An 18,707-nucleotide genomic window follows, 5' to 3' on the forward strand; every position below is an offset into this window, starting at 1 on the left:
TTATACTTACAGTACTAATTATAGATCTATTAACTGATATTATAACGAGTGTCTGATTCTATTAATATCTTTTCATTGTGATAAATTGTATAGGGAAAAAAGAACGAGAGGATGCATTGGCTTAGTTAACATGGAGAGTTTACCGCCTAGAAAAAGTATCATAGTTTAATTAGATACAAATCAACAACATGTAAGTCTTGAAGGAGCTTTATTAGGTAAATTAAATGTAGAGATGACACATATCAATTAATTCAAAATGGAAGAATTGAAAAAGTGACTTAAAATTTATTTATTACGATAACTCGAAGTCTATATCCTATCATTTAAAAAAAATTCTTGATAGAATTAATAAAGACCAAATATTTCAGCATCATTTTGTGTATGCAAATATCGATTTTTTGTATTGTAATTTTTATATTAATTTTATGGTATTTAAAATATTTTTTTAGAGCCTTAGTAAAGGAAATAAGGTTAATAGATCAAAACAAAAAATATCACATACTTTATGGAAGAAAAGTTATACTAGGTTGATTGATGAAAAGGTAAGGAATTTTTTAATAAATATTTGATATATTTTTTATTTATTAATAATATTATATTTTTATGTTTTGTTACAAAGCCAAGATAGGGAAGAAGTTATTTAAAGATGATATTTTTATCATTAATCATGAAAGAAAAATGATAAAATGCCAATAGATGAGGATGAAGCAAGAGTAATTGTATGCATCACTCAATCAGTCCATTGCTTTTATGGTTCTTATTATTTTTTTATTTTTTAATGATAATATGTTTGTATTTATTATAGAAACAAATGAAGAATCTTAGGACACATCTTGAACTCATAGCAATTGATATTCCATTAAGTGAAGATACTATTTCTCAAGTATTAGGATTAGAGAAATCAGGATATATGTGATGCTATGGCATAAGACCATCTCATTCAAATTTTGCAGTATCCAAATCTCATCGTTTAAGATTTATGACCACATAACTTGAGAAGGAGAAAGATGAATAAATTTGACATCAAAGAAAAGCTTGAAAAATTACTCAAGATATGAAAGAAATGTGAGTTCAATTGTAAATACTTGTGGATGAAAGTGCTTCTCGAAAAGATAATATATGTTAAATTTAAAAACTTCTTGTATTATATGATTTTTTATTTAAATCTATGTATCTAATTAATAATAATATTATTATTATTCACTCCATTCATGCGTTGACTAGGAAGTATATTTTTTGTATTTTTTTGATATTATGATACTCAAAACCTACAAAAGAATAATAGTTCTTTGTTTGCTTTTGTATATGAAATTGGTTGTACTGGAATATTAGTACTATGATTTATATATAAATTGATATAGCTGATGGAAGAATATTATCTTTCTTTTGTGAATTGTGAGCTACTATTGTGGCTATCCTTCATTTGATAAAAGTATCTATTTATGTAATTGAATAATAGCATACAAAAAGTATCTATTTATGTAATTGATAAAAGTATCTATTTATGTAATTGAATAATAGCATAATTTATAAATATCCTTACATTATTATTCTTTGAGTATGGAGGGATACAAAAAAAGTTTTTGCAACATTTACAAGAGTATGAGCTTCAAGGTTAGATTGTTAATCGGTATAAATATCATTATAATTATTAAGTAGGAACCAAGGTATTAGTTTATTGTAGTTAAGTATTTAAATCATCTCGAGTGCATATAATACTTTTGCTTCGTTGTATAGTCTATCTTATCTTCGTATAGCATATAAGGGGTTGGAGGCAGGTTCGAGTTTTTTATCCGACGAAGATGATAATATCTATAGTTCTCCAAACAAAAGTCGATACTTACAATAAAAAAATCATTAGTAAATGAACCATCATAAATTAATAATGGCATTGGCTCTAAGGAAGTTTGAGAGATATTGAGAAATCTTAACATAGGGTTTCTATTAGTAGGGTTAAAACCTTCCACCTTCAATCTTAACATAGAGAACTTATTATTTACATGGCTTTCTTCTTTTAGTCGAGCACCATTTTACAATTCATGTATATAGTTAAGATAAAACTTATATTTAATTATATCAAATGAGTTTTAACCCCCTCTATAAATCATAATAATGTGAGTAAATGATTTCATAATAATTTTTTTTACAAGAAAATTAGATAATCGAACAGATATGGGTAAATGATTCTATAATAATTTTTATTAGAAAATTTGAACTTTCGAAAGAATACTTAGACTCCATACAAACTTTCAACATTCTCAATAAGTAATTTAGTCATTTTACCTTTTCCTTATCTGCTCGTAAATATTTTTAAAAATAACAAATCTAGAAGGGTGTAAGCTTCATAAATGAATACTATTATTGGTCTCCTTTGATAAATGAATACTATTATATTTAATTAAATGTGGATAAAAATAAATATTATATTTTTATCGAATGTACATTATATATATATATATATATATATATATATATATATATATATATATATATATATATATAACTTTGTTAGAATAAAACTTTGTTGCTCTTATGTTTATTGTCCATATATATATATTTTGGTAAGTTGTTTATTGTCCATATATGACTACAATTGATTGAAAGCAATTCACTTATTCAATTATTTGGACATTTTACTTATTCGAGATTCTAAATCATAGAGGTTGCAATTGGAGACTACTTACCCCTACGTATGGTCTTTTTGATAAATTAAAATTGAAGTATCTCGAATATTAAATATCTATTATATACCTAACCCCATAGAAAGATCATTAACTTTTAACTCATCATCTTCATTGTATGAAACCAAAGCATTTGACATCAATATATCATTTTTTTTTATCTCTTTGGTTGGGTTATATTACATATTTTCATTAAAAGCACGCACTCACCAATGATATATTGCAACATCTTCGATCCTTTTATTTTCAAATATATCAGTACTATATATATACACGCACCCATACGCGTGTGCACACACATATATATATATATATATATATATACACACGCACCCGTCCGCGCACACACACACATATATATATATATATATATATATATATATATATATATATATATCTAAAATTTATATATTTTTGAACACATATTTTTTTTATTTTTCCTTTTTACAAAATTAAGTGATGAAAATAAGATTTGAGGTTACGATGATTTATAAAATATTTTATCAATTAAATTAGTTAATATATTTGATAAACATATATATTGAATGAGGATGATTAATCAAAAAGAAAATCTCAAATTTGTAAGTATTCTCAGTTTGCAACCTTATTTCGAAATTGTTACATAGTATCTATCCCATATTTATATATGCGGATAAAAATATTCATATTACAAATATTAATGCTGGATTTTTCATCAACATCCAAACTGGTCTGGACCATCACAACTTTGTCTTCTTTGTGATGATCATAAATGTCAATCCTATTATTCGCATTATTTATAATCTCTGCTTCCCCGTCACAATCTACCAAAAGAGACCCACCTCACCCTTTTCCAGCAACCAGATCTCCCTCTCTCTCTCTCTCTTATGTTCCTTTTTCGCTCACTGGCTGTCATCATGTCCCTCAGGAACCTTTGGCACGCCCCACTATATCTTTCACCCCTAAAGGTCGCTCCTTTCCCTCTCAGCCTTCCTTTCCACTCCTTGCATCCACCCATCCATCCTCCACTTTTAAGTTTCTGCCATGGCTACCGGAGAAGAACCTTCAGAATCCCTCACATGCAAGGTACTAATCTACCGTCCATCCCTCCATAATTCTCCTCCTAAAAGCTTTTGGAATGAAAATTAACCATGCTGTTTTGCCTGCACACTTTTGGTGCTCGAATGAAATATTTGATGGCTTCAGACCTGGGTGTTGAGAGTATCCATCCATTGTGAAGGATGCAAGAAGAAGGTTTATAGAATCCTCAAAAGCATTCGAGGTAACTTCCAAAATATTTTGCCCTTCTGCTTTCTTTTGCCATTTAGCTTCACTCTGTTGGGCTAATCATCCTGTTTCTTCTTCTTCTTCTTCGTTGCAGGTGTATATGACACGGATATCGATGCGGGGCAGCACAAAGTCACCGTTAAGACTATTGTGGACGCTGAAACGCTCATTAGGAAGCTAGAGAAGTCCGGGAAACACGCCGAGCTATGGCCGGTGAAGAAACCCAGCAACCAGAAACCCAGCAATGTCAATACCAGCAATAAGGAGAGCGGAGAATCCTCTAAACCCGAAGAACCGTCACGCAAGTCCGAGAAGAAGCCAATCCCCTCCAAGCCTAACCCTGCCGCTTCTTCCGCCACCGACACCACCGTCACAAAACTTTCAGATGCTGAGAAAACTCAAGTCAAAACCAAAACCACAGCAGAGCCGTCAGAGAGCGCCACGAAAGAGCCTCAGAGTTCTGGTACAAAGAAGGCTGACGCCTCCACCCAGCAGCCTAAGAAGCCCGCCGCCACCGCCGGCGGCGAAGCGAATGGCGACAATGGCTGCGCCAAGAAGAAAGGCAAGAAGGCTCAGAAAGAGATCTCGGAAGAGGCTGGGAAGAATCCGACTGCTGGCAGCATCAGTTCACTGCCACCACAACACATGTACTCATACCCGACACACCCACCGCCACCGCCGCCGCCGTACGTCATGAGCTACAACATGGCGGAACCGAGCGTTACCCAAGCCTACTATGCTTCGCCAAAGCCGCCGGCTTCAGACGGCTTTGTTTACATGCCGTACCCTCCTCCGCCAGAGTTCTACCATGGTCCATCCGACCCGAGCTCACCGGTGCTGATGCAGCCCAACATGTTCAGTGACGAGAACTCCAATTCCTGTAATCTTATGTGAGCATGCTCCACAGTATCCTTTCCTCGGAGTCCAGTGAGGTCATAGGTGGTGGTAGACTAATCCATGTGTAGATATGTCAGACTACTTGGTTGGTTGTGTCATCTCCTGCTGCCAGTGTGAGTAGTGTGCTGCTCTCTTGTGAAGGAGATGTTGCAGTTAGCAGTTTCCTTCCTCGGTGGTTGTGTTTGTAGCTATTAGTGCCCCCTTGTGATCGGAGGAAAACCAAGTGTTAGGAAATCCTGCTGCAGGATCTCGAACGAGTCCCTCCTCATTTTCTTCTTTGGTGATACGTTTTCCTCGATTTCCTTTTTCTCTGACATGGTGTGAAGGCTCTTTGGCTGTAATGATTGCTTGTTTGTCTGCAGAGATTATCCTCTGAAAGATTACTACTCTGTTCGGAGCATGTCTGAGGCTTGACAGGGGAGCATGACCTAATTCTGTCAGACTATGCTGAGCTTATCTGTTGCTTGAGTTTGACTAGCTCGGGGAGAGGAAAGTGGTAATGCTGGGAGTGAAGGGTACTGGCTGCCATGTCAAGTTCACCATGAATGACGGAGAGGCAGAGAGGTTGGTGGAATAATGCAGGGACCACATCTGGAATTGGGCCCAAGAGTTTCTGCTGTCTTTCCCATGGTGCTGCTGGAATCACAGAGCTGAAGTGCTGCACTGCAGTTTGCAAGCCCTTCCTGTGCAGATCATCCTGGCCGCATAAACAAGCATCAAATCTTACCAATTGTGAGAGAGGAGGAGGAAGCTTCCAGGTTTGGATTAGTTCGGAGTTCGAGGGAATTATGACTCATCTTCTCCACCAAGACATAGTTGGTAGTCTCCAAGAAAACGACGAGTCCATAATCTTTCCCTTTCACCAAACACGAAGAAGAGGTTAATGACAACACGTATCATGGTATGAGAAGAAATTGCTTAACTGGGGTCATCTTTACTGAGTTGATTTAGCAATGCATCGATCCGGAGCACTATTTTAGAAAATTTTTTATTCTATTAAGGAAAAATTGCTTAACAGAAGTTTTTTTTAGAAATTTTTTTATTTTATTAAGGGAAATATTTTATTCCGTTGAGAAAAATTCTTTCTCCTAATCTGTATAAATAGGAAAGGGACATGTTAATATTCAAATTAAAGTTACTTCAATAAAACTTCTTCAATAATTATTTTTATTTTTTATTCTTTTTATTTTAAATTTTAAAATGACTCTAATTTTCTTAATTTCGTTATTTATTATCTTTTTAGTCTATTATAGCCTCATCCATCAATGTATTTACTCCGCTCTTATCATCATTTTTTAGTCTATCTAATCCTTCATCATCCACTGGAGCTCAAACTTCTAAATAAGGGTGTCGACACAAGATGACCTCACTTTTGGGCCTCCTCGGATTTGGGTTCGATGTCATTTGCGTAGGGGTCAATCTTGTAGTGAAACCACCGAATATACTCGAGCTTCTAAAATATTCAAACAACGATGGCCGTCTTTGGTTTACATTGTTGACTCTCCAAGTATCGTAATTTGCTCATTCAAGTTGGAGGAGTCGAAAGCTTCAAATCTACACATGCTTTACATGAAGGTTTCTATAAATACGAACCGTCATGATACATATCTATTTGAAGACCGAACCGAAACAAAGAAACCCGGTTTACTGGTTCGGCTGCTTCGACCTCGGTTTAAGATTTTACCGTTCAAATTAACCGGTTCATCTGATCGGAAGAATCTTACTTCTTAGATAACGTAATACACACGCCGAATCCTGACTTAACACCAAGGGCCGGTCGAACAATTAAACCGGGCCGGATCGAACCCTAAACACAGTAAACCCTATATCTTGACACGCGACTCCAGGTCTCCAAAGGCCGCCGCCGCCTCCGCGAGGAAAACCCTAATTCTTGGTCTATATAAATATGGGATTCATGAGATACGAACGTTGTCCTCGGGTTTCCTGTGATCTTGTTTGGTTTCGCCAGCGTCTTTTGGTTTCTTCTCGCGGAAGCTCTGTATAAGATTTAGAGATTTTACTTGTCTCTCCATCAAAGTGGAGGTTGCTGTGACGACTCTGGAAAATTCAAGCTCAACAGACCGGATCGCAGGTCTCGCTTTCTGGAGGGATTTGTATGTCGACTGCCCCGCTGAACTGAACAAGCTCCCACATTCCTTTTTGTTTTCATTCGTGATTTCTCAAAAATCTATATTTTCATCTATTTGATGCGGCTTTTTGTGTTCTTACGTCTATGTAATTATCCCTCTTTGGTGCCCGAGGCAGAGGGTGTCTGATTTCTTGTGAGTTGTTTCCTTTTTCGTCAAAAAAAGATTTTTCAAAATCTATATTTTAGCCGATTTTGTGTTATACATCACTATTTCTCGGAGATTTGTGCGTCGAATAAAAGAAGATCAAACCTTCCTTTATTGAGTTTTGATACGGCGGTAAAACTCGCAGCTCTTTACGGTTTCATGTTGTTGTTGTTGTTTGATAAATCGGATTGTAGATCTCCCTCTCATTGATTGAGGGATTTTGGTCGGCTTTGACGCGTTTTGTTACTTAGCTTTCTCTCATGAAGATAACAGAGCTCCCTCTTCTGAAATGCGACTTTGAGGACGCTCGCTGGCAGAGTCGAACCATTATTTAAAATCGCCATCACTGAGACTTTCATGTTTTATTTATTTTTTAAGATCTATTTAATCTGTTTGATAAATTATAATTATTTTGATGGAAAAATGGTACGTCTTTTTACACTTTTTTTCTTTCAGCTAAATGTTCGAATCATTTGCAACCTAAAAGATAGTGATGAAGTAAAAAGATCTATATCCAACACTTGATCTGAGGATCAAAGATTCCACTGATGTAACAGTTCTTTTGCTTCTGAATCTGAATCTACTTGCTTATGTCACTTTGATTCACTTTGATTTCAATGGAGAAGTTTGTTTTTTTATCACAATTTTGATCAGTGGAAGTATTTGTGCAATGCGTCAGATGATGAAAGTTTGAAGTGTAATCTTAGGACACCTTCCTACACTGCCCAAGATTTCCTTGGGTTGTGGATGAGAAAAACATGTTCAATCTGATGATGATCATGGCCTTCCGAAACACTTTTAATTGATTATATATCTACGTTTTGCACTATACGCTTCTTGAATCAATATTGTTAATAATATATTCGGAAATGAGGCTGTTTGTATTCACGTGCATAAAGCAGATATTTATTCAGTATCTGTTTGATGTCCACATTTTTGTAGAGATATTATGTTCCTTTGCAATTGTCATTTTTTAATCAAAAACCTCGTATAACAATTTCTGATGTGCCTTACTCTAAAAATTTGCATGCTGGTCTTCTTTACTCGTCTGAACTAGGATGTTTAGAAAAGTTGTATGTGTCGGCTTATGATGATATGCTTATAAAAGTTGGAATTACCGACTGATAAACCTATTGTATGATGTCAATTGATCTGGCTGTCTGAGGCTGATACTATTATCCAGCATTGTATTATGAAGTCTTTATTCTTCTTTGTACATGGAGTATTATTTTTTCTTTGGTTTTCTCACAAAGGATAAAGAATTGCATACACAAAGCAATGTTTATGTTTTTGGTGGTTGTAGCCTGTCACTGTGAAATATTTTGGCAGTCTAATATGTAGAAATTTTATTCATATTATTTTAATTGATGTTTTATTTGTCATGCTTTAAATTGTGAATTGGAGAAAGTTTTTAATTATTTAGTAGGTATCAATTCTGAAGAGTTTATGGATCCCAATGAAGATGAAATGGCCTCTTGATAGGAAGTGCCGTATGACACTTGTAATGCAGTTGCCTGTCCAGTCCTTGGCTTTTTCTCCTCTTGACCATGCCTCCCTCAAATCCTACCATAGGTTTGAGTATCCGGGGTGTTGTTCAAAGGGGAATTGAGTTCAATGGACTTGGAGTTCAGCTGTGTGTGTGATTTTAAATCGGTCACTGAGGGCTCTTTTAACCTGTTGAAAGTTACTCCACTTTCATTGGTTTTGAATATCCTTTCTTTGGCATTTTGCATGTTGATAGGAATCTGTGGACAAGATCACTGTCCATCCATGGAGTTGATTTCTGTGATCACAGATAGTGAATGTTTTCTGTCATTTGTTATTTTAGAATGCTGTTTTCTATATGGTCTAGGCAATGCCATTTGTTTTATCTGTTATGCAACTCGTTATTGTTGTTATATTTGATAGTCTGCTATGCCATGCAACTCTTATTGTTCATGTTTTTGTCATATCCCATTATCTTATAAGCTACTGGTCTTGTAGCAACCCTAAAGCTTTACAGATACAAAAGTAAGTAGGAATTAGTGGATTCCCATTTGCATGATGATGGCTTACCTGGTCATTGTTAGTTCAGAGATTAAAAAAACAGTAAAGGTTTTTTATGAAGGCTTTACAGAGATAAACCTAAAGCTTTACAGAGATAAAACCTAAAGGTTTTCTAAGGTTCAGAGATAAACCTAAAGCTTTACAGTGGTAAAAGCTTTACAGAGATAAAAAAACAGTATTATGAAGGCTTACCTGGTCATCGTTAGTTCTATCAAATGTTGGTTCAAGTCTTATTGCATGTCTCTGTAACTGATATTTTAGTTTACTGTCATTTGACTATAAGGGTTGAAATGTTCAATTTTTATTGACATTAATACCCTTTAGAACTTTGTCAAATGATCACTCTGTTTAAACTCCAATAATTTCTTATCAGATCATAAGAACTCTTAATTCTTTCTATTATTGGTTTGAGTTCATTGATACTTCTGGGATGAAGAAACTGTATCCTGCAAGTGACGACAAGATAGACAGGGACATCTAACTCTTTACAGAGAATGATGACTTGGTCTATGGGAATCTCTCTGATGCATGAGACTGTTTTCTCCCCTGTCTATTCTGTTTGTGACTGTTTTTCTTCTACGGCATGATGCTTTTTTGGTGCATCTATTCGATAGGCAATTGTAATTGTATCATATAAGTTCTGCCTGTGATGCACAAAAAGTGCACGTATTATCAGAGGTGATTTTGACCTTTTTTTCTCCTTTTGACCATGCCTCCCTCAAATCCTACCATAGGAGTTTCCGTGGGCGTGTTCAAAGGTGAATTTGAAGTTCAATGGACTTGGAGTTCGGCTGTGTGTGTGATTTTAAATGGGTCACTGAGGGCTCTTTTAACCTGATGAAACTTAATCTGCTTTCATTGGTTTTGAATATCCTTTCTTTTCTAAGGTGTTTTTGTTTAACTTTGTGGTCTGAAGCCATGTCAACAGTAGCATATGCATTGACTGGTGGTGCTATGATCGGGCCCAAATTAAGTCCTGATTTGTCATGTCGCATGTTGATAGGTATCTGTGGACAATCACCGTCCACCCATGGAGCTGATTTTGTGATCACAGATAGTGAAAGTTTTCCGTCATTTGTTATTTTAGAATGCTGTTTTTTTTATAGTCAGGCAATGCCATTTGTTTTATCTGTTATGCAACTTGTTATTGTTGTTATATTTGATAGCTCGCTATGCCATGCAACTCTTATTGTTCATGTTTTTGTCATATCCCATTGTCTTATAAGCTACTGGTCTCGTAGTAAACCTAAAGTTTTAAAGAGCTAAAAGTAATTAGGAATTAGTGGATTACCATTTGTAGAAATTATCCTGCATGTTTGTATTTGATTTGCTGATATTCAGGAATTGGGCTTACCAGGTCATTGTTAGTTCTATCAAATGTTGGTTCAACTCTTAGTGTGTGTAAACTCTTTAGAACTTTGTCATTATGATCACTCTGTGTAATGTTAAATTTTTATTGACATTAAAAACCCTTTAGAACTTTGTCAAATGATCAGTCTGTGTAAACTCCAATAATTTCTTACCAGATCATAAGAACTCTTAATTCTTTCTATTATTGGTTTGAGTTCATTGATACTTCTGGGATGAAGAAACTGTATCCTGCAAGTGACGACAAGATAGACAGGGACATCTAACTCTTTACAGAGAATGATGACTTGGTCTATGGGAATCTCTCTGATGCATGAGACTGTTTTCTCCCCTGTCTATTCTGTTTGTGACTGTTTTTCTTCTACGGCATGATGCTTTTTTGGTGCATCTATTCGATAGGCAATTGTAATTGTATCATATAAGTTCTGCCTGTGATGCACAAAAAGTGCACATATTATCAGAGGTGATTTTGACCTTTTTTTCTCCTTTTGACCATGCCTCCCTCAAATCCTACCATAGGAGTTTCCGTGGGCGTGTTCAAAGGTGAATTTGAAGTTCAATGGACTTGGAGTTCGGCTGTGTGTGTGATTTTAAATGGGTCACTGAGGGCTCTTTTAACCTGATGAAACTTAATCTGCTTTCATTGGTTTTGAATATCCTTTCTTTTCTAAGGTGTTTTTGTTTAACTTTGTGGTCTGAAGCCATGTCAACAGTAGCATATGCATTGACTGGTGGTGCTATGATCGGGCCCAAATTAAGTCCTGATTTGTCATGTCTCATGTTGATAGGTATCTGTGGACAATCACCGTCCACCCATGGAGCTGATTTTGTGATCACAGATAGTGAAAGTTTTCCGTCATTTGTTATTTTAGAATGCTGTTTTTTTTATAGTCAGGCAATGCCATTTGTTTTATCTTTTATGCAACTTGTTATTGTTGTTATATTTGATAGCTCGCTATGCCATGCAACTCTTATTGTTCATGTTTTTGTCATATCCCATTGTCTTATAAGCTACTGGTCTCGTAGCAAACCTAAAGTTTTAAAGAGCTAAAAGTAATTAGGAATTAGTGGATTACCATTTGTAGAAATTATCCTGCATGTTTGTATTTGATTTGCTGATATTCAGGAATTGAGCTTACCAGGTCATTGTTAGTTCTATCAAATGTTGGTTCAACTCTTATTGTGTGTAAACTCTTTAGAACTTTGTCATTATGATCACTCTGTGTAATGTTAAATTTTTATTGACATTAAAAACCCTTTAGAACTTTGTCAAATGATCACTCTGTGTAAACTCCAATAATTTCTTATCAGATCATAAGAACTCTTAATTCTTTCTATTATTGGTTTTTGAGTTCATTGATATGTCTGGGATGAGAAACCGTATCCTGCAAGTGATGACAAGATAGACAGGGACTCGGCACTCTTTACAGAGAATGATGACTTGGTCTATGGGAATCTATCTGATGCACAAGATTGTTTTCTTCCCTTAGTCTATTATATATTTTTTGACTATTTTTCTTCTACAGCATGATGTTTTTTGGGTGCATCTATTCGATATGCAACTGTAATTGTATCATATAAGTTCTGCCCGTGATGCACAAAAAATGCACGTATTATCAGAGATGTTGTGATGATATATTAGTTGTCACTACCGCTGAGGCAGTCAATTTGAAGTGATGATATTGCATCTCTAGTTCATTACTTTCAAGATTCCACTACCTTATATATGCGATGTTCATTTTAATGTTCGTAGTACCTGATTGGAAAATGCGCTATCTTGCATTTTCCTGTGAATGATTAGTGCCTATGATGGTTTTAAATATACTACGAGTGACTACAATGATAAGGACTTTATCTGAGGCACAATCATCTGGTTTCACTTATTTTTATAGGTTATTTGAATTTTAATGTTTGTCTTTGTAATATGAGTAATTTAGTTGGTGTTGTATCTGCAAACGAACTTTCGATGTGGGTTTTTCGTTCGGGAACATGTGGCAGGGTTCCTCAAGTTTTTAGTTTCAATGCCTAATTCTTCTGCCATTATTCTAGACCAAATTTGTGTCTGGCAGTCATGCAATGGATTTGCAATCCTTGTTTTATCATTTAAATGTATTTTATTATTTTTCCTTTTCTATACTTTTTGTGGAAGGATTTCATAGGGCCGCTTAACTTTGAATGTGTGAAATGTTCATATTTGTTATTATGACATGAATTTTTAATGCTGATTATAAAATTTGGCTCAGATCTTGTTTGAGTGCCAATGGCCGAATACAATGTCATCCAGATTTGTGATCAACCACTTGGACTTATTTCAAAGCTGGTGTGTTCACAAGTCTTTCCGGTAAGATGCAAATTTTATTCCAGTGTCTCGATGAGTATTAGATATGAATCTTTGAACTCTCCACTTCAATTTTATTTTCTTAATGGCCATTATTTAAAATGCTGTCTTGGGAAATGTATTTCTTCGCCAACTATTTATTTGACTGAAGGCAGAGATTCTGGAGTTATGTTGGCGCTGCTTTTAGCAAAAGATTGTCATAAATATCTAAATTGATGAAAGTAATTTATTTTGCTTTACAGTTTTATGTTGACATCTATTTGTTTAATGTATTTTACAGCTAAACGATCTTTGAATAAGAAACTTGTGAATAAATTTAAAATTTCTCAAATAATAATTTTATTAATAATATTTATCTATCTATAACAATATGAATGGGTCACACTTATCCAAGATGTCAAATGTTTATATGTTTTATGTTTATCATCATATGAACGCTTAAGACAAATTTTCTGATATATGAATTTTTCTATAAATTTTGGGTTTTGTGATGTTAACTTGCAATAATAACCAAAATTTATCTAATGCACATTGAAATATCTCCATTTATATCGTCCGTGGTTTGACAATTGATGTGTTGAGTTGAGATTTAATGTGGTGTTTATTTTTATTAGTTGGAATTGATATTGGGATGTTCATATGCAAGGTATCATCTTCAGCTGCTAACTTGTGATCCAGCGTTGGCATGAGTCAATTGACAAAGTCAACCCAAAAGTTGATTGAAGCTGATATCTAAGGAAAAGAATGTCGGTATAATAGCATTATAGGTATATGTACTCTATGGGGAGTATGAGGTGAGATCTTTGTACATTGTATCTATCCTTATATAAATGCACGTCATTACATCTTAACATTTAAATATTCCACTTGATTATTACCATTTTTAATTTCTTAGCCAGGTAAATAGATATAACATACCCAATAGCAACCCTTCTTATGTCTGTGAAAGTGTTAAAAAAAACATAGTTATTAATATTTAGCTCGTAAGTTTCATCTAATATCGTGCAAGTTGTCTATGTCCCAAGTGGAATATTTTAGATTTTGTGTGCATTTTTCTGTGTGCTAAAAATTGATAACTAATTAATAAAGGTGTAAGATGGAGCGATAACAACATCGATAGTGAGTAAAATAAAATGTTTTGAATTTGTGGTTTCGATCCACCTAAACCCTAATTGCCCTCTTGGTAGATCTAGGCAAATGCTTCACATCTACGATAAGAGTGTAGAATATATAGGTGCACATGAACATCTCATCAATGTAACCATTGACTTGTATTGTGAGAATGTCACATTAGATCTATAAATTTTAAGTTTGAACAAAATTTTTTTAATTCAATAGAAAATTAGTATTTATATTGTCAAACAACGATGATTTATGAAAATTTTAAGAATCAATATATTTTCAAATGATTTTGATTTTTGTTTCAAAACTTATGATTATGTAAATTCAAATTGACTAATCATTCAAATCAATATTTTAGTATTCATAATTTTAATATGAAACATGAATATATATATATATAATAAAACTAATTTTATTTTATTTAATATTTTAAAATTTAATAAAAATTATAATAATAAATAATATTTTATAATATAATTAATAAATTGTTTCATTAATATTGTTATGTACTCTTATAGCGCTTTTGATTCCTACTTCTGAATTGATGTATGACTAAATACAAAAATAAAGTTTGTAATCAGAATCGAATAATAGTAAGTACTATATACCTTTGATTAAAATAAATTAAATTTAACCATATAATATATAAATAAAGAAAAGTAAGAAAAATGATTAAAAGGAATTCAGAGATTCAAATGCCTGCCATATTTTTTATAAAATATTATTTTATAAAATTAAATGATAAAATATTTTGTTCATTAGGAGAAAAAGTGCCAGTAAAATGAAATGATAAAATTAGCAGGATTGAGATGATTTTGAACCAAATTAACGAAATCAATAATTTTCAGCAGCACGACACCCAATCGAATCAATTTAATGGTCAAGCCTATATTTACAAGAAATATCGGTCAAATTATTTTCAGCTATTATTTATTACAGAGAGAGAGAGATGGCATGAATGAAAACAGACCAAACCGCAAACTGAGGAATCCACCAAGAGAAAAGAAAACCAAAGAAGCTGAACCAGGTCTCTTCTCACATGCCCATGAAAGCTCGGCTCAGAGACTGCCAATGCTCCTTCGCCTGGAGAACGCGTTCTACTCTTTCGGTCCGAAGTCGCTTCTCCCAGTAATCAGGGCAGCTGTTCGGCGAGACACAGTGAGGAAAGATTGTGCAGCACGAAAGCAATTTGAGAACACATATCGTCAAAGTAGCGAATACCTGTGGCTTAACAGGATGTTCAACTCATCCAGGTGCACTGCACCTGCATGTACTCCTTCCTGAAATGGCACATAGCAACTGCGTCAAGGCATTCGATCTTTGAAGCATAATAAGCAGAAGAAAACTGGGAAGGAGACTGTACGCGTCGACAAAGAGGGCATTTCGCTTTGGGGCTTGCTGCCTTTAAACCATCGACTATCGTTACCGATGCAGCAGAACAACAACACATGTAGCAGAACAGATGGCCACAGGTGAGAGCAACGGGGTCGAAGACGGTGTCCTGTAAAATCATCACAAGAAGTTTTGGTAGGAAATGACTTGACTGCATCAGTTCAAGAATATATTTGTGAATGCTGCAAACGAACAATGTCTTTGAAGAGAGAGTAGCAACAGACTCACCAAGCAGATGGAACAAGTCAAATCGATTTCAACCTTCATAGAATCAAAGAGGCCGCAGGAAAGTGCCGGTTTGCCATCATCGTCGAATGTGAGCGAGCAATCACCGAATAGCCGGACGATGGCTTTGCTCTTGGTTTTTCCCTGCCTCATATTAACGTAGAAGGCCATCAGCTCACAGAGCCATGGAGATTGAAGGATCTCGATGTGCATACTGAGTGCCTTAGACCTGAATGCCTGCCCTCGATTCGAGTAGTGGATCTGTGTAACCACAAAACGATACTATGATTTGAAATGCGCTCACGTCTTCAAGCAAGAAGATCATGTTGATGAGAGATGAGAAGTATGGCCTTTGCATACCTTGTCATATTTCTTGAGTATCTTCCTCATGGCAATGGAGTTTATGAGAGCATATGAGACGAGGTCCTTGCCTTGTTGTATCATCGCTCCATGGTCCTGTGAGGACTTACCTCTGAACCACATAATGTACTTGTGAAAGCCTGATGCCAAATGCAATTCGAGTAACTTCTGAGCTCGTTGGTTGAAGCAGCCGACGACAGCTGACATCTCCTTGAGAAGGGAAGGAAAGAAAGTGCCATCACAAACTACATGGAAACATTCAAACAAAGAAAAGATCACAAGTGGGAACGTAATGAATGACCAAGAATCCAAGCCAAGAGATTCTGAACACCATGAACAGACATGATGAAGCAGCAAAACTCAAAAGGCCGATAAAAATAAGTATGATTTGATGGCAGCACCACTCGACTAAAGATTGCTTCTCTTCCGATCGATCTCAAAAGTACTTTTTGTTCTTTTTTGAGGTTTAATTTCACAATCGAATGGAAGGGATGGATTAAACAGACCAGCACAATCAAGAATCCCAACAGAATCCATCTAATTCGAAAAAATACCTGCACAATTTCCATTGTGTTTGCTCCCATCTCCTTCTCCTCCATCTTGATGCAGATGCCGGGACTGGAATTCTCTCCTGCACCTCTTGAGAGTCTTCTTCAGCTTCTTCAGCCCGACGGCGGGCAGCTCCTTCTCCCGCCTCCCCTGAATGTACTCCTCGTACCTCTTGCAGAACTTCATCTTTCCTCGTACCTCTTGCAGAAAGTACCCTTATCGGAAACCAAGAAAGATCCCAACTTGGGCCTGATCAAGAAGAGAAATAATACGGTTATACAACTCTGGAATATACCCAAGTCAGCCGTGGTGGATCGAGATCCGCTCACATTCGCAACAAAAGTGGTGGCAGGCAGATCTATGTGCAAACCCGAGATACATATCCTGTTTCACTTCCTCCTCCTCCTCCTCTTCTCCACCTTGGATTTTGCGGGTCAATCGATTGTGATGACAAGATAAAAAAGAGAACCGTTTGCCAGTTTGCGTTCTCATCTCACGTGACGGGGAGTTGGAAAGTTGCCCGAGTTATGCGGGCTCGGCGCAATCGGCGACACGTTATCTCTACTCGGTTTGGCAACACGCTGAAGCACTCCTCAAATTTCTCCGTGGGATGTGATAGTGTTCTACGTATTATATCTCATAGCGAAGATCTACGGTAAAATATTTATCATCCTACAATAAATAAATAAATAATGTGAAAATGATGGTAGTATTATTCCTACTGCATCCAATGTTTATTTTTGTTAAAGTAACAAGTCGAAGTGTTATTATTAATCTATAACAAGGTTTGTTGTATCATACGGTACCGGTATTTTTATCTGGGCTGGTACCGGTGTACCAGACGGTGCATCAGGGTGTACCGAGCGATACACCTTAGTGTACCAAATAAATTTTTATTTTTTTCATATTATAGTAGTGCTATAGTATAATACTGTAGCACTGTAGCGAAACCGAATGGTTCGCATACCGATAACCTATCGAACCGGTACATATCATCCGATACGAACGGTCCGCTTCGGTATGATAGATCTTGATATATAATATGCATGACTATTGGCTCTCTCAAATATGATACGTTACTTCTCGTGGGCGTTTTCAAGAGAACAAAGCTTCGTTTCATGGGATAATGGAGTGTTATCTCCTCTAATTATACTTCTTACGCTTTGATATTTTTTTTTATCTTAATACAGATTATTTGTTATCAACCCGAGAATGAGTGGCTGAACGTGTGATTTCCCAACTTTGACGTGGCTCATCGCTAATGAAAACTGCGAAGAGGTTGACGAAACGTGGAAGAGATGAAGTTTGGAAAACTTGACCGTGTTCGATGGAAGTGGAAACGTCTTGGATTTGACCTCTCCTGGCATCGATGGAAGGTAACAGCGTGGGTGGGGTTTGGTGGCAGCGACATCGTTTGCACCTAATGCGTGTTTCATCTCGCCCTTCTTTTCTTAGGTAGAAATAGAAGGTTGCTCAAGACGTCCCGAGTGGAAGCGGAGATGGTATTCGATTGGGCAAGTGCCATTTATGGATTCCAGATTTAATTTCGTATAAGGTGTGAAGAAAGACTTGGAACGATGAATTATTATTACTAACTAGAGTTTAAATCAATTATTAGGATTCGATAAGTTGATGGATAAATTATTCCATCAAAATCGACGTAGCATTAAACAACAGATAATGATGTCAAATTTCAACTATTTGGAGCACCTTTCATTGATTTCTTTTTAATGGTTATGTTTTATTATTAACATTATGGAATATATATTAAGCTTTAAATATTAATAATATAATTTGGTATGTGTAAGTAGATAAGGTTATATAGATGCAGAATCTCATTTGACTTTGGAGACAAAAAAATCTACAAGATTTGTATAACTAAAGCGAGGAAACTAAATAAATAAATATACATATGGATTTTTCTATATAATATTTATATTTGGGGTATTTTCCAAAATACCCTTAAATTTTTTTTTTGCCAAATTTTTCTTCTCATTTTTTTACTAGTTTTCAACTATTACAGTATTTTCGTTTCGTTCATTTACAATATTTTATTGATGTACTAAAAACACCGAAACGTTCTTAAAAGATACAGTAAATGATATCGTATTTTATCTTTTAGTTATTATTGCTCATAGATCATTACAATCACGTATTTTTTTGCATTAT

At 35.3% G+C, this 18,707-nt stretch overlaps 2 protein-coding genes, 1 long non-coding RNA gene and 11 other non-coding genes across 15 annotated transcripts; 13 read left to right on the forward strand and 1 right to left on the reverse strand.

The window, feature by feature from the left end:
• The first annotated feature begins 3,653 nt into the window (after positions 1-3,653).
• LOC135675118 (heavy metal-associated isoprenylated plant protein 35-like) lies at positions 3,654-5,155 on the forward strand. Its single transcript, XM_065185389.1, has 3 exons — positions 3,654-3,746; positions 3,867-3,942; positions 4,042-5,155. The coding sequence occupies exons 1-3, from the start codon at positions 3,705-3,707 to the stop codon at positions 4,839-4,841; spliced, it is 918 nt and encodes a 305-aa protein (XP_065041461.1). The 5' UTR covers positions 3,654-3,704; the 3' UTR covers positions 4,842-5,155.
• Positions 5,156-6,682: 1,527 nt separating this feature from the next.
• Positions 6,683-13,749, forward strand: LOC135674388 (uncharacterized). Its single transcript, XR_010513603.1, has 3 exons — positions 6,683-6,958; positions 12,796-12,893; positions 13,537-13,749. It is a non-coding gene; the product is annotated as an uncharacterized LOC135674388 (long non-coding RNA).
• On the forward strand, positions 6,887-6,990 carry LOC135675273 (small nucleolar RNA Z107/R87). Its single transcript, XR_010513851.1, has one exon. It is a non-coding gene; the product is annotated as a small nucleolar RNA Z107/R87 (small nucleolar RNA).
• Positions 7,623-7,716, forward strand: LOC135675285 (small nucleolar RNA snoR31). The gene has a single exon (XR_010513863.1). It is a non-coding gene; the product is annotated as a small nucleolar RNA snoR31 (small nucleolar RNA).
• On the forward strand, positions 8,220-8,310 carry LOC135675275 (small nucleolar RNA snoR77Y). Its single transcript, XR_010513853.1, has one exon. It is a non-coding gene; the product is annotated as a small nucleolar RNA snoR77Y (small nucleolar RNA).
• LOC135675264 (small nucleolar RNA Z112) lies at positions 8,589-8,804 on the forward strand. Its single transcript, XR_010513843.1, has one exon. It is a non-coding gene; the product is annotated as a small nucleolar RNA Z112 (small nucleolar RNA).
• LOC135675267 (small nucleolar RNA R44/J54/Z268 family) lies at positions 9,630-9,715 on the forward strand. The gene has a single exon (XR_010513845.1). It is a non-coding gene; the product is annotated as a small nucleolar RNA R44/J54/Z268 family (small nucleolar RNA).
• On the forward strand, positions 10,092-10,240 carry LOC135675286 (small nucleolar RNA snoR2/U65). The gene has a single exon (XR_010513864.1). It is a non-coding gene; the product is annotated as a small nucleolar RNA snoR2/U65 (small nucleolar RNA).
• LOC135675268 (small nucleolar RNA R44/J54/Z268 family) lies at positions 10,783-10,868 on the forward strand. The gene has a single exon (XR_010513846.1). It is a non-coding gene; the product is annotated as a small nucleolar RNA R44/J54/Z268 family (small nucleolar RNA).
• Positions 11,245-11,393, forward strand: LOC135675287 (small nucleolar RNA snoR2/U65). Its single transcript, XR_010513865.1, has one exon. It is a non-coding gene; the product is annotated as a small nucleolar RNA snoR2/U65 (small nucleolar RNA).
• Positions 11,937-12,022, forward strand: LOC135675269 (small nucleolar RNA R44/J54/Z268 family). Its single transcript, XR_010513847.1, has one exon. It is a non-coding gene; the product is annotated as a small nucleolar RNA R44/J54/Z268 family (small nucleolar RNA).
• LOC135675288 (small nucleolar RNA snoR122) lies at positions 12,138-12,214 on the forward strand. Its single transcript, XR_010513866.1, has one exon. It is a non-coding gene; the product is annotated as a small nucleolar RNA snoR122 (small nucleolar RNA).
• On the forward strand, positions 12,350-12,419 carry LOC135675266 (small nucleolar RNA Z267). The gene has a single exon (XR_010513844.1). It is a non-coding gene; the product is annotated as a small nucleolar RNA Z267 (small nucleolar RNA).
• A 1,131-nt stretch (positions 13,750-14,880) lies between the features above and the next one.
• LOC103985590 (probable E3 ubiquitin-protein ligase BAH1-like 1) lies at positions 14,881-17,004 on the reverse strand. 2 transcript variants are annotated; one of them, XM_009403336.3, is made up of 7 exons: positions 16,868-17,004; positions 16,544-16,787; positions 15,990-16,234; positions 15,633-15,890; positions 15,376-15,513; positions 15,234-15,292; positions 14,881-15,153 (listed from the first exon to the last, which is right to left on the reverse strand). In XM_009403336.3, the coding sequence occupies exons 2-7, from the start codon at positions 16,722-16,724 to the stop codon at positions 15,048-15,050; spliced, it is 987 nt and encodes a 328-aa protein (XP_009401611.2). In that variant the 5' UTR covers positions 16,725-16,787; positions 16,868-17,004; the 3' UTR covers positions 14,881-15,047. The 2 variants fall into 2 exon arrangements, with proteins under 2 accessions (XP_009401611.2, XP_018682069.2); XM_018826524.2 differs by lacking the exon at positions 16,868-17,004 and having other exon boundaries at positions 16,544-16,861.
• Positions 17,005-18,707: the final 1,703 nt, after the last annotated feature.

This window comes from Musa acuminata, chromosome BXJ1-5 (genome assembly GCF_036884655.1).
Source record: "Musa acuminata AAA Group cultivar baxijiao chromosome BXJ1-5, Cavendish_Baxijiao_AAA, whole genome shotgun sequence".
Classification (NCBI taxonomy): domain Eukaryota; kingdom Viridiplantae; phylum Streptophyta; class Magnoliopsida; order Zingiberales; family Musaceae; genus Musa; species Musa acuminata.